The sequence below is a fragment of the Dipodomys spectabilis genome, unplaced genomic scaffold (genome assembly GCF_019054845.1).
Source record: "Dipodomys spectabilis isolate Male_0828 unplaced genomic scaffold, ASM1905484v1 ptg000032l, whole genome shotgun sequence".
Taxonomy (NCBI): Eukaryota; Metazoa; Chordata; class Mammalia; order Rodentia; family Heteromyidae; genus Dipodomys; species Dipodomys spectabilis.
In genome coordinates this window covers 24929561-24941864 of record NW_024870709.1, presented here as the reverse complement: position 1 = coordinate 24941864, position 12304 = coordinate 24929561, and the positions used below count along the sequence as shown (strand labels likewise).

The following is a 12304-nucleotide window of genomic DNA, read 5'->3' as shown; positions in this document are numbered from 1 at the left end:
GAAATACATCTCTATATGCATCTTGAATTCAATTAGGAAATAAACATAAAGACAGGTCAAATTCTTGATCATCTTTGCTCAGAATGATAAGTGAATGGAACTAGTCAAGTTCTGGATTATTTATTAGGTCTGGTAAAGCTCCATAACTCCTGAGGCCGATGTGAACTATTACGTTGCAAGTATAAGAAAACAAATTGGGACGGGGAAGGTGACTCAGTGGCAGAGCGCTTGCCTTGAGCTGAAGAGCCGAGGGACAGCGCCCAGGCTCAGAGTTCAGGCCCCATGACCAGACCCCCCCCCCCCCCCCAAAAAAAGAAAGAAAACAAATTGGTGAATTTTTAAAAAATGAAGTTAGGGAAGTGGCGCTGTGGCTTAAGTGGTAGAGCGCTTGGCTTGAGCTGAAGAGCTGAGGGACAGCGCCCAGGCCCGGAGTTCAAGCCCCATGACCAACCAAAAAAAAAAAAAAATGCACAGAGGCTAAAAACTGAAGTTAGCTCAAAGATTATGAAAAAAACCCTTAATTATTTGAAATATTTTAAAGATTCCTTGAATATTAATATATTTAACTAGCTTTTGTTGTAAAATCATAAAAATTTGTGTTATTACAGAGTACCGAGATGAATATGACAATACCAAAGAAAATGTGTAAAAGGTAAGAATGTGCTATAATAATAATAATAATAATATAATTTTTCTCATGTTTAGGCATATTTCTTTATACAAACATGTACATATTAATGTCTTTGTTTGCTTTTTTTAGGCCATGTATACTCATACTAGATTCTTTGAAAGCTGCTTCTATACAAAATACAGTTCAGAATTTACGAGAGTAAGTAATAGTAATGACAGTTTTATCATTTCATAATTTTGAAGCTGTCTTAACAATTACTGGAAACAAACCAGTATGGTGGTGCATGCCTGTAATCTCTGCCCTTAAAAGGATGAGACAGGAAGATCATGAGCTCAAGGCCACCTGGGTTCAAACCCTGTCTTCAAAATTAAATAAATAAGCTGGGCACCTGTAATCCTAGCTGCTCAGGAAACTGATATCTAAGGATCACGGTTCGAAACTAGCCCAGGAAGGAAAGTCTGACAGACTCTTTTCTCCAATAAACTACTCAGTCAAAGCCAGAAGTGGCACTGTGGCTCAAGTGGTAGAGCGCTAGCCTTGAGCAAAAGTGCTCAGGGACAGTACCCAGGCCCAGAATTCAAGCCCTAGGACTGGCAAAAAAAAAAAAAATTATTGACAACACTTTAACAAAAATTACATTTTAATATGCATTTAAATAAACTCTGCAAATCATGCATTTAAATAAAGTCTGAAAAGTCAATAATACCTGTCTATTATAAGTTAATGTTTAGACATTATTATTTCTCAAGGATTTTCTCAAAAGTAAATTCAGAATTTGTATTTATAGTCAAACAAAAACATAACTTTGTAAAAGATCATTGCAAATACTAGTGACTGACAAAAGTACTGCCCCCTTAAAATGAGAACACCTAAAAAGCCTATAATTATTAGAGTGAGTGAGTGTGTGTGTGTGTGTGTGTGTGTGTGTGTCTGTGTCTGTCTGTCTATCTGATTTCTATGTACGTGATTTAGTACTTTACTATAGGACCAGAAAACACTAGCAATGAAACTTTTTTTTTTTGGTGAGTCGTGGCCTGAACTCTGGGCCTGGACACTATTCTTCAGCTCTTCAGCTCAAGACTAGTGCTCTACCACTTGAGCCACAGCTCCACTTCCAGCTTTCTCTGATTATGTGGTGCTGAGGAAACGGACCCAGGGCCTCATGCATGCAAGGCAAGCACTCTACCACTGAGCCACCTTCCTGTCCTGCAGTGAAACTTTTAAAGCTATCTATTACTTTACTTTTTTAATCTAGATGACTTTTACATATTTGATTTGTAAAAGTTGAGTTGTTGGAAAAATCTTGCTGTTAGCTTTAAACTATTTTCTTAAATGTCACTTAAATATTCACATAATATAATTTGTATTGTCAAAGTTTGGTCTTTGAAAATTTAGCTCAAAATAAAAGACTTGGTAGCAAATGTTCCTCTGCTTTGTTGTAAGTGTTGCATAGTAAAAGAAATTTATACTCAACTCACTGTATTTATTGATGATTTCAGGTATTTAGAGGTAGAATGGGAAGTTAAGCGAAAAACTCACCGTGAATTCAGCAAAACAAACATGGTAGACTTGTGCCCTAAAGTTCCTAAGCAGGATAATAGCAGTGATTGTGGCGTGTATTTGCTACAGTATGTGGAAAGCTTCTTCAAGGTTGGTAAAGATATACAGACTTTTTTTTTCAAAACTATCAGCATATAATTACAATATTATGAGTGAGCAAAAAGACAGAAAAATGTTTTAGAGTTAAGGAAAAAAATAGAATAGACAAAAAGTTTATAATGATTTGATTAATATTAGAGAAAACTAAAGCTAAAGGAGAACAAAATAGATAAAGAGGTAAAATATATTAAAAATGAACATTCTAGAGATGACAATGTATAATAATAGATCTGAGGTTAAGAACATATTTGGGGCCACATGCTTGCAATCCCAGTGATGGACAGTTGAGACAGGAGAATTGAAAGTTTGAGTCTAGCTTGGACTCTGTCTCAAGAACTTTTCTCATAACAGACAAAGCAACCTTACTTGATTGTTTTTAGAGCACATTGGATATAGCAGTAGATTGAATTAGTGAACTTCAAGAAAAGACAACAGGAAATATTAAAGTATAGCTCAAGGAGAGAAAGGGAGAGAAGAGAATATAATAGACAAGAGGAATATTAAAAGGTCAGATTTACATGTAATTAGAGTTCCAGAATGGAAACAAGAGGGACATGAAGTATTTGAAGAAAATTTCCCAAAATTCAAAGGCCCATTAAATTCAAGCAGCTCAGAACACCATAGCTGTACAAATTCAGTAACAAAGATAGCTATATTTCTAGCTCACCAGAGACTCTATATGAGCTGTAGCAGCACAGATGACTAAATCTTAAATGACAAGGAACCACAGCTTTCCTTTTTAGCTATCAGCTTATTCAATTGTAAGCAATATCATTTCTGAAAGATCTGCTTTTGCCCAGAAGCCTGCTTAGAGAATGCTTAAAAGTACCTTTGAAGTATGTGGCTTATAGAGTGCAGTACAAGTTTTTATTGAGGAATAATAATAATATATAAGAAGGGATGTCATAAATGACATTTTAGAAATCAATAAATATCTTTTGTGAAGATTCTGACCCCCCTTTTTTATTACACACTGTCATGAAGTGACTGTTTTGATACTAATACTATTTTTCAAATAAATTTGATTTTGAGTTTAGAATATTCAACCAGATGTCTGAGTTGTGCTATCTGTTTTATCAGTTCTATTTGTGACTACTCACTTAAACATACATTTTAGTAGAACAGACAATATTTAATTTGATATTCAAGAGTTAGTGATTTAATGAAAATTTCCTAAATTGATTGTGTTAATGGTTACATGCTAAAATAAAAAAATTTGCATTGTATGAATTTTATGGTATGTGACTTACATCCCAATAAAACTTTGTTACCAATTTTTCGTTTTCTGTAAAACTTAAAACAAATATCAATAATTTGATATTATTCTACTAAAGTGCTTGTATTTTTTTTCTCATTAGGATCCAATTGTTAACTTTGAACTACCAATTCATTTGGAGAAATGGTTTCCTCGTCATGTAATAAAGACCAAACGAGAAGATATTCGAGAGCTTATTTTGAAACTTCATTTACAGCAACAGAAGGGCAGCAGTAGCTAGTTAATCTGTTTAAACATGACACATATGTTCTCTAAGATTACTGGAAAGCTGCTTACCAGCATTTATGCTAGCTCACAGTGAAGAAGATAACTTACAGTAGTTTTATATGTCATTGAACATTATTTAATGTATATGATATATTATTAGAAATTTGGGCTCTTATAGATGGAGTGGGAATGGGACTGATATAAACTTACTAAATAGAAATTAAAATTTCTTAAATATTTGATATTTTTTCTGAGTAAATATGCTTGGATGATGCATTAGCACATGTAATGTGGGAATGTTTTTGTAAATAATGGGACTATGTGATCTGTACTTCCACATGACTGGGTGTTGATGGGAGTTAGATTCTCCCTGGTGCCAGCCCCAGCACTTGTCAGATTTGTTGACAAGTCACATTATATTGTAATTCTATATTTTGCAGCTCAAGCATGCAGTATGAATACTGTGTATTTTTTCTTTTAAAGAACTTAGCATCAGGGCTTCAGAAAATGCCATTTACGGCATCCCTTCTGTATTGTGTAAAAAAAGGACTTGTTATTAGGAATGGTAAAAATTCACTCTTTCAAAGCGCAGCTTACTATTTTTAATTGCTAAATGCAATTATTCTGCTAAAAAATTTCCACTGCATTTTATCTCCTATGTGGAGGGTTCTTTTGTTTAGGATGAAATTTGAAACAAAATTACCTGTCCAAAGTAAATTTTAAAAAATTATAGATGTAGTTAAACTTAAGTATGAAGTGTAACTTTATAAATATTCACTCTTTTATTACCCCAGAATGTATGTACCCCCGTTTCTATAAAGAAGATAAAATCAATGTGTTCTCGTAACTGTAACAAAAAGAATGTCCTCCAAAGTTGTTTATTAATTGTTTAGGACAGAATATATAATTTTATAGTTCAGATTACCCAGTATTCATCTGCAAATTCAAGCCACTCTCATTGCTTTTATATTTTTTAAATTTCAGTTTTTAGAGACCTATGATGATTCTGTATGGATCTTAAGCCTATGGCACTTAATACTTTATTAAATATTCAGGTAATAATTCCACTGAATTCATGTATTAATAACTATTATATATGAATAACAGTTCAGAACCTCCTAATGTTATCAGGACTATTTTGAAGAAGACATGATCATATTGTATTTCCTATTTTTAAATATCTTTTGAATTCACATTGTAATTGTATGTAAAGCAATGAAACAAATGCAATTTAAGGTAAACCTAAAAAATCTGAACACTTATTTCAAAATCGTGTGACTTGAGATTGTCAGTTAAGCCTCAGTGACTTTATCTTTTCTTAAATTGTTTTACCATCTTTATGTTGTCTAAGATATTTCTCTTTTGGAGATTCCATATAACAATGGTTATAATTATACTCATTCCCATCTTGTGTATGTATGTGTATGTGTGTTGGGGATGTGGTGGCTATGACATTGTGTGTGTGTACGTGTGTGTGTGTGCGCGCGCGCGTGCGTACGTGTGTCTTGGCCCTGGGGCTTGAACTCAGAGTCTGGGTACTGTCCCTGAGCTTTTTTGCTCAAGGCTAGCACACTACCAATTGAACCACAGCTCCACTTCCAGCTTTTTGTAGTTAATTGGAGATAAGAATCTTAAGGACTTCTCTGGACTTCTCTGCCCGGGCCGGCTTCAAACTGCAAAACTCAGATCTCAGCTTCTTGACTAGCTAGGATTACAGGCGTGACTCAGCATAGAGTAAGACTTTTTAAAGTGAATCTTGTACATCTGATTTTGGGAAAGCAAATATATTAGACATCTTGTGGTTTCTTAACCTTTTGTTTGTATGTTTTTCAAAGGTACCATGGTTCTTTATCATGTTTTGGAAATTGTTTAAAATTCATTTTCCTAAATCCATGTAGAAATAATGCCTTGAAGATATCAGCATTTTATATTAAACATATATTTCCACTTCATTAAATTGAGCTGGAGTTTTTTTTTTAGAGATATGAGTCATTGTCAGAACTAAATTTCTAAGTATATACCTGTGAATACTATATAACTGATGCTTAATTAATTTTTCTTGCTGCTTTAATAAATGCATGGTACATTTCAATGTCATTTCAGTTTGGGGAAAGTTTTTTTAGTTCAGATTGAGTATCCTAATTAGAAAAGAAAAATGTTTCAAAATCCCAGGTCCAAAATGCTCCAAAATTCAAATAATTTGAGCACCAACATGATGCCACAAATGGAAAATTCTATATGATGTCATGTCATGGGTAACATTCAAAACAGTCACATCAAAACGTTGTATATTGTCTGTCTCTCTCTCTATATATATATGTTACATATTTTAAAAATAGGCTCTCATTCCCAGTACATATGAACTGTAATATTCTCTATGAACAGTCAGTTTCTATGGAAACATTGAGGGGATTTGGCTTGAACATTTTACCTACATGTGTGGGTATTATGGGAGTGGGGGTGGTTAGAAATAGTGAAAAGATTGCTATTGGCCACAATCAACTTTTGTAGAGGAAAAAGTACTGCTTTAAACATACAACTCTTGGGAAAATTTGCTTCTTTTTTTTTTTTAATCATAGCCAGTCACTTAAATGATCTTGTTTGCATCATCTGTCATTGTACTCCACTTTGTAGTTATATAGAATTGTTCATTCATGTTTACAAGTATTTCTCTAGTCTCTTGCAACTGACAGGATCATGTGGAAATTTTATAACTACCAAGAGCTGTTAAAAGATACACCAGCTACTTCTGTCGACTGCACACACCTAGTTCTGTAAAAACAGAATGCATTTCTTTTGAGGACTAAAGAAGTCAGTACACCTATAAAGATTCTTGAAAATATGTTGTTTGGAAAAAAATCACGATGAACAACTTTGTATCCTACAAAGTAAATGCATAGAGCATGTATGGTTGTCCCATGAGTGTCAATTTGAACCCCAAGCCATAGATGATTATGTGGAGTTGATATTATGGGTTTTATGTTCATATTTGGAGGCTTTCATGTTGTGCTCTCTTTTCTTAGAACATCCTTTTGCTACTTCTTGTGAACTTTTTTTTTCAAAATCTCATTAGCCACCACTTCACACCTACTCAAAGGATAATTACATAGTTACTCATTCTCTAATACATGCTTCTCTAATCATTTTTATTCCCATTATTTGTATGCATACATTTCCCTGTATTCTATCAGTTCAGCCTAAGTCTGGAAATACTTCCTGTGTTTGGCATGTTAGTATTTAGTAAGCACACAATTATTCCTAACCTATTTGGAATTAGATGTGAATGAAATTCTCTGCTTCTTAAAAGCAGAGCTTAATATTTACTTTAAAATTCTTATTGTTTTCTTTATATGTACAAAGGAGTTGCCATTCAACAAAAGTAGTATATAATAACAATGAATTTAGATCAACATTACCCCTTTCATCATTCTCCCCCCATCCCTCCCAACCCTGGTGTTCAATTCTTTTTCTGATTTGGGGACGTTTCTTGATGCAGAACAAGATTCAAGACCATTATATGAGATTTCATGTGCTAGTCCTGGTGCTTGAATCTCGGGCCTTGGTGCTGTCCCTGTTCAAAACTTGTGTTCTACCACTTGAGCCACAGTTCCACTTCTGATTTCTTGGTTGTTAACTGGAGTTCTGAGTCTTACGGACTTTTCTTCCTGGGCTGGCTTCAAACCCTGAGCCTCAGATTTCAACCTCCTGAGTAGCTAGGTTTATAGTTGTGATGCACCAATACCCAACTTCAAAATATTTCTTTAAACAACTTTTTTAATGAAAACTCAAGAAATATTTTCACTTGAGCTGCACCTCCAGTCCTGTCTTTGTGCTGGTTGATTGGGGACAAAAGTTAGATTATCTGCCTGGGCTGGCTCCAGGTTGCAGTCCTCAGATCTCAGCCTCTTGAGTAGTTAGGGTTATAAGTTTGAGCCATTGACACCCAGCTTCATGCTTGGTTTTTTTTTTTTTGTCAGTTGTGGGGCTTGAACTCTGGGCTTGGGTGCTGTCTCTCAACTCTTCAGCAAGACTACCACTTGAGCCACAGCTTTACTACCAGTTATCTGGTGGTTTATTGGAGATAAGAGTCTCATGGACTTTCCTGCCTGGACTGACTTTGAACCACAATCTTCAGATCTCACCCTCCTGAGTAGCTAGGATTACAGGCATGAGCCACCAGTGCCTGGCCATATATTTATAATTTTTACTTTTTTGTCGGTCATGAGGCTTGAACTTTGGGCCTGGGCGCTGCCCCTCAGCTCTTTGGCTCAAGGCTAGCACTCTACCATTTGAGCCACAGTGCCACTTCTGCCTTTTTCTGCTTGTGTGGTGCTGAGGAACTGAACAGGACCTCCTGCATACAAGGCAAGCACTCTTACCACTGAGCCACCCTGCAGCCCCATTTTTTTTTTTAAAGCAATATAGGTTTCTGAGTTTTTGCAAACCACATTTCTTAGAACATAGCTATGAAGTTCTTAAGTAATGTATAGTTAGGAGGAATTTTTTTTCCCTGTTCTGGAACTTGAACAAAAGAGGATTCCAAAGTTTAAAAGTACTTTATTTAGGCTTCATGAACACTTTTTAGACAAGTACACAATGTATTAATTTTTTAAAGATTTTTTTTGTATTTCTTAATTGTTACAATAATCCCTGCTTCAGGCAGAGATTAATTTCTTTTTTTGGGGGTGGGGGGTCCAGTCGTGGGGCCTGAACTCCGGGCCTGGGCGCTGTCCCTCAGCTCTTCAGCTCAGGGCTAGTGCTCTACCACTTGAGCCACAGTGCCACTTCCAGCTTTTTTCTTTTGCTTATGTGGTGCTGAGGAATCGAACCCAGGGCCTCAGGCATGCAAGGCAAGCGCTCTAGCTCTGAGCCACCTTCCCAGCCCAGAGATTAATTTCTTGAATGAGAAAAGCATGTGAAAGAGCTTAGCAGTGGGGTCTTGAGCTGGGTACATGGCTAAGTGACAGAGTAAACACTTGGCTGAAGCCCTTGGTTCAACCCACACATACACAAAACAGATGGTATATTTTGAGAAGTGACTTCATGAATAGGTTCAATACCCTCCTGAAAGGAGAGTGAAGTGAATTGCTTTGTCTCTTCTGCCAAGTGAGAACACAGAAGGTACAACCTAATAGAAAACTCAGTGAACATTGAAAGGCTGCTGTTAAGATCAGCCTTTAGAACAATAACTATGCTTTTAAAAAAGAGCTTCAGTGAGTTACCAAAGATGAATACTAAACTTACCACTTAATATTTGCAAGCCAAGGGGAATTTTAGAACACTGTTTTTCAGTCTAAGTACAGAAAATGTTTCTGAATTGCTATGATATCTAGATTTTATTTATTTATTTTTTTTTTTGTCGGTCGTGGGGCTTGAACTCTGGGCCTGGGCGTTGTCCCTCAGCTCTTCAACTCAAGGCGAGCGCTCTACCACTTGAACTACAGCGCCACTTCCTCTAGATTTTTTTTTATCTTTTGATAAATCAGAAAGATTTCTAATTTCTCAGCAATATTTGTCACTGGAAAGTTTTCTCATATTCTGGATTGTCAAACATTTTTGAAGACTTTAAAATTTTGTTTAACATTTTCAGCTTTTCTCTCCGACTCATACAAATAAAGTTTGACAAATTCCCCAATATTTTGCAAATGCTACATGCTTGTGTTTTTAATGGTTAATTACTTTTGTTAGCTTTTTTAAATAAGTTTTTTTATTGTGAAAATACTGTACAGAGGGGTTACAGTTACATGAGCAAGGTAATGAGTACATTTCTTTTTTTTTTTTTTTTGAGTCCGGTCGTGGGGCCTGAACTCTGGGCCTGGGTGCTGTCCCTCAGCTCTTCAGCTCAAGGCTAGCACTCTACCACTTGAGCCATAGCGCCACTTCTGGCTTTTTTCTTTTTGCTTATGTGGTGCTGGGGAATCGAACCCAGGGCCTCAGGTGTGCAAGGCAAGCACTCTACCACTGAGCCACCTTCCCAGTCCCATGAGTACATTTCTTATCAAGCATTGTGTTAGCTTTTTTTTTTTTTTTTTTTTTTGGGTCTGGTCGTGGGGCCTGAACTCTGGGCCGGGCGCTGTCCCTCAGCTCTTCAGCTCAAGGCTAGTGCTCTACCACTTGAGCCACAGCACCACTTCCAGCTTTTTTCTTATGTGGTGCTGAGGAATCGAACCCAGGGCCTCGAGCATGCAAGGCAAGTGCTCTACCACTGAGCCACCTTCCCAGCCCTGTGTTAGCTTTTTATAAGGGCTAAATATGTGATTTATTTGAGGCTATTTTGAAGAATCTAATTGGCGAACTTTTTCTAAAGCCTAATACAACATTACTTTGCTAACAGGGATTGACAAGAGAAATTTGCTATATCTTTTACAAGATACTTTTTCCCCCCCAGAGAACTCCAAATATATGCATAAAATAAAGTATAAATTATTTGATAAACAAGTTTGCCTCCACAGGGATTATGACTAATTTCCTGGCTACTAGATTTATCTGATAAAAACAACTGGAGCAAAACAGAGTTTTCTGTCATCCCATTATGGGATGGAAACCCTTTCTTGATTAAGAATTAAAAATTCCTCTTGTCGATAAACACCCTGGGCTTCACATTTGAACCTAAATGAAGGGACAAAGCTTTATACTGTCCTTTATACTTCATGCTTCTGCAGGGCAGGCATTAATCTAAGCAATGGTTGAGGATTCAATTAGTTCATTTGTTAATACTCAGCAGTTTGCTTTACTATTCTGACCCTCCCCCCATTTGATACATAAGGAAGAAGACAAAATAACTGGCTTTTATAGTGAACAATTTTTCTAGCATGAAGAGAAATTTACAAGACATCAACTTTATTGAAAAAATGAGTTTTGTTTAGTATACATCTCTGTATGTGATATACCGGTACAGCTATCTGGACATTTTATGCTGGTAAATCTTTGGTCTGGAAAACCCAGAGAACCTGTTAATCTATCAAACTTGACAAATGGATTAAAAACACTTTGGGGGAGAAGAAAACACTGAATTAGAAATGAAACATTATTTGTAAATGAACTGCTTATTAACAGCAAGAGTGTGTCAGTAAAGAGCTTAGCTTGCTAGATTAAAGAAATTGTCTCTCCCATCTGTTCTAATTAGCTAATCTCTCCTGCTTTCCTATCATGCTGATAATTTCAAGGAAGAGGTGAGAGCTACTTTGAAAGGACATTTTAAAAATTTATAATGGTTTTGGCGTGGTCATCTGTTCTCAAAAATAAACTTTTGAATGTTGGGCCTTTTGTGTAACAATTTGTTACTGGAAATTTCAAGTCTTTGAATGCTCAGTTAAGATTTTGCCTCTTGTTTCTTTGATTTTGGCCCAAACGATTATGTTTCCTCTCTTTGGGAAGATTTCTCTGCATATTTTGATATTTTTCCTGATAGAAGGCATTGTTACATCCTTAACAGGTATGTTTTTCATCATCTTATGTATCTGTAGCATATTCTCCTAAAATTATTTGACGTGATTGCTATGAGAAGTTGCTCAAATATAACTCAATCTTTGATACTGATTTTTATAAATTGTTTAAAAATATCTTCAGTATTTTGCATTTTATCTTTAAATTAATAAATCTGGGTTCAAACCTTACTTTTATTTCTTGTAATGAAATTGGGCATATACGTGATTTAAAAAATATCTTGAATTAAAGGAGTGGGAATTTTGGAGAGATTGAATATTTTATTCCTCTTTTTAGATTTATATTTCTGTCTACACTGAGCATTGACTTTTAGATTCAGAGTCTAAATGTGGCCTAATGTCAATTTTTGTTACTTTTATTCCGAGCCTTGCTATGCTTTGACTTTGTAATACAAAACTTTGTATCTTTAGAAGAAAACCAAGAACCCAAGAGTACAATCGCTTTTCTCCTGCCTGAAGAATCTACAGATGCTCTTTTACTTACTGAAAAAAAACAGATTCTAGATCACCGAGAAACTGAGAGACAGTGGTTACTTAGAAGGCACCGGCGATCTATTCTGTTTCCTGACGGAGTAAAAATCTGTCCAAATGAAAGTGTTACAGAAGCTGTGTTAAACCATATGAGGTATTTTAAAGTCCGAGGTAAGCCAATATACAAAACCTGGGTTCCCTGATGAAATTTATGGTCCATTTGTTGGACTGACTATTCTGGTGCCCTGCATCTTGTATGTACATTTTTCTAATTTGGGGAGAGGAAGGGAAATAACAAAATGCTAAAACAAGGATACAGGTTGACCCATTGTAACAATGAGATGTACAAGACACTATGTTGAAAATGAAATTTACAACTTCGGGGCGGGGGAGGAAGGAGGAATTGGGGAGGTGGGGAGGGAAGAGAGAGTTGGGGAAAAACAAAGGAGGGGTTAATAATGCTCGATAGGAAATGTACTCATTACTCATGTAACTGTAACCCCTCTGTACAGTATCTTTGCAATAAAAAAAGTGTGGCAGGGGGCTGGGAAGGTGGCTCAGTGGTAGAGCGCTTGCCTTGCATGCATGAGGCCCTGGGTTCGATTCCTTAGCACC

The 12304-nt window shown here is 36.0% G+C and overlaps 2 protein-coding genes across 4 annotated transcripts in view; both read left to right on the top strand.

Annotated features, from left to right (window-relative positions):
• Senp7 (SUMO specific peptidase 7) overlaps window positions 1-5248 on the top strand; it is a 101071-nt gene extending 95823 nt beyond the window's left edge. For all 3 annotated transcript variants that reach the window (XM_042676892.1, XM_042676893.1, XM_042676891.1), the window contains 4 exons: window positions 609-652; window positions 761-829; window positions 2131-2281; window positions 3649-5248. In XM_042676892.1, the coding sequence (XP_042532826.1) occupies window positions 609-652; window positions 761-829; window positions 2131-2281; window positions 3649-3786 (402 nt within the window). In that variant the 3' untranslated portion in view covers window positions 3787-5248. The remainder of the gene's footprint in view (window positions 1-608; window positions 653-760; window positions 830-2130; window positions 2282-3648) is intronic.
• A 5881-nt stretch (window positions 5249-11129) lies between these two features.
• Window positions 11130-12304, top strand: part of Impg2 (interphotoreceptor matrix proteoglycan 2) — a 60509-nt gene continuing 59334 nt past the window's right edge. Inside the window, exons 1-2 of the mRNA XM_042676996.1 lie at window positions 11130-11208; window positions 11630-11860. Coding sequence (XP_042532930.1) covers window positions 11130-11208; window positions 11630-11860 — 310 coding nt within the window. The remainder of the gene's footprint in view (window positions 11209-11629; window positions 11861-12304) is intronic.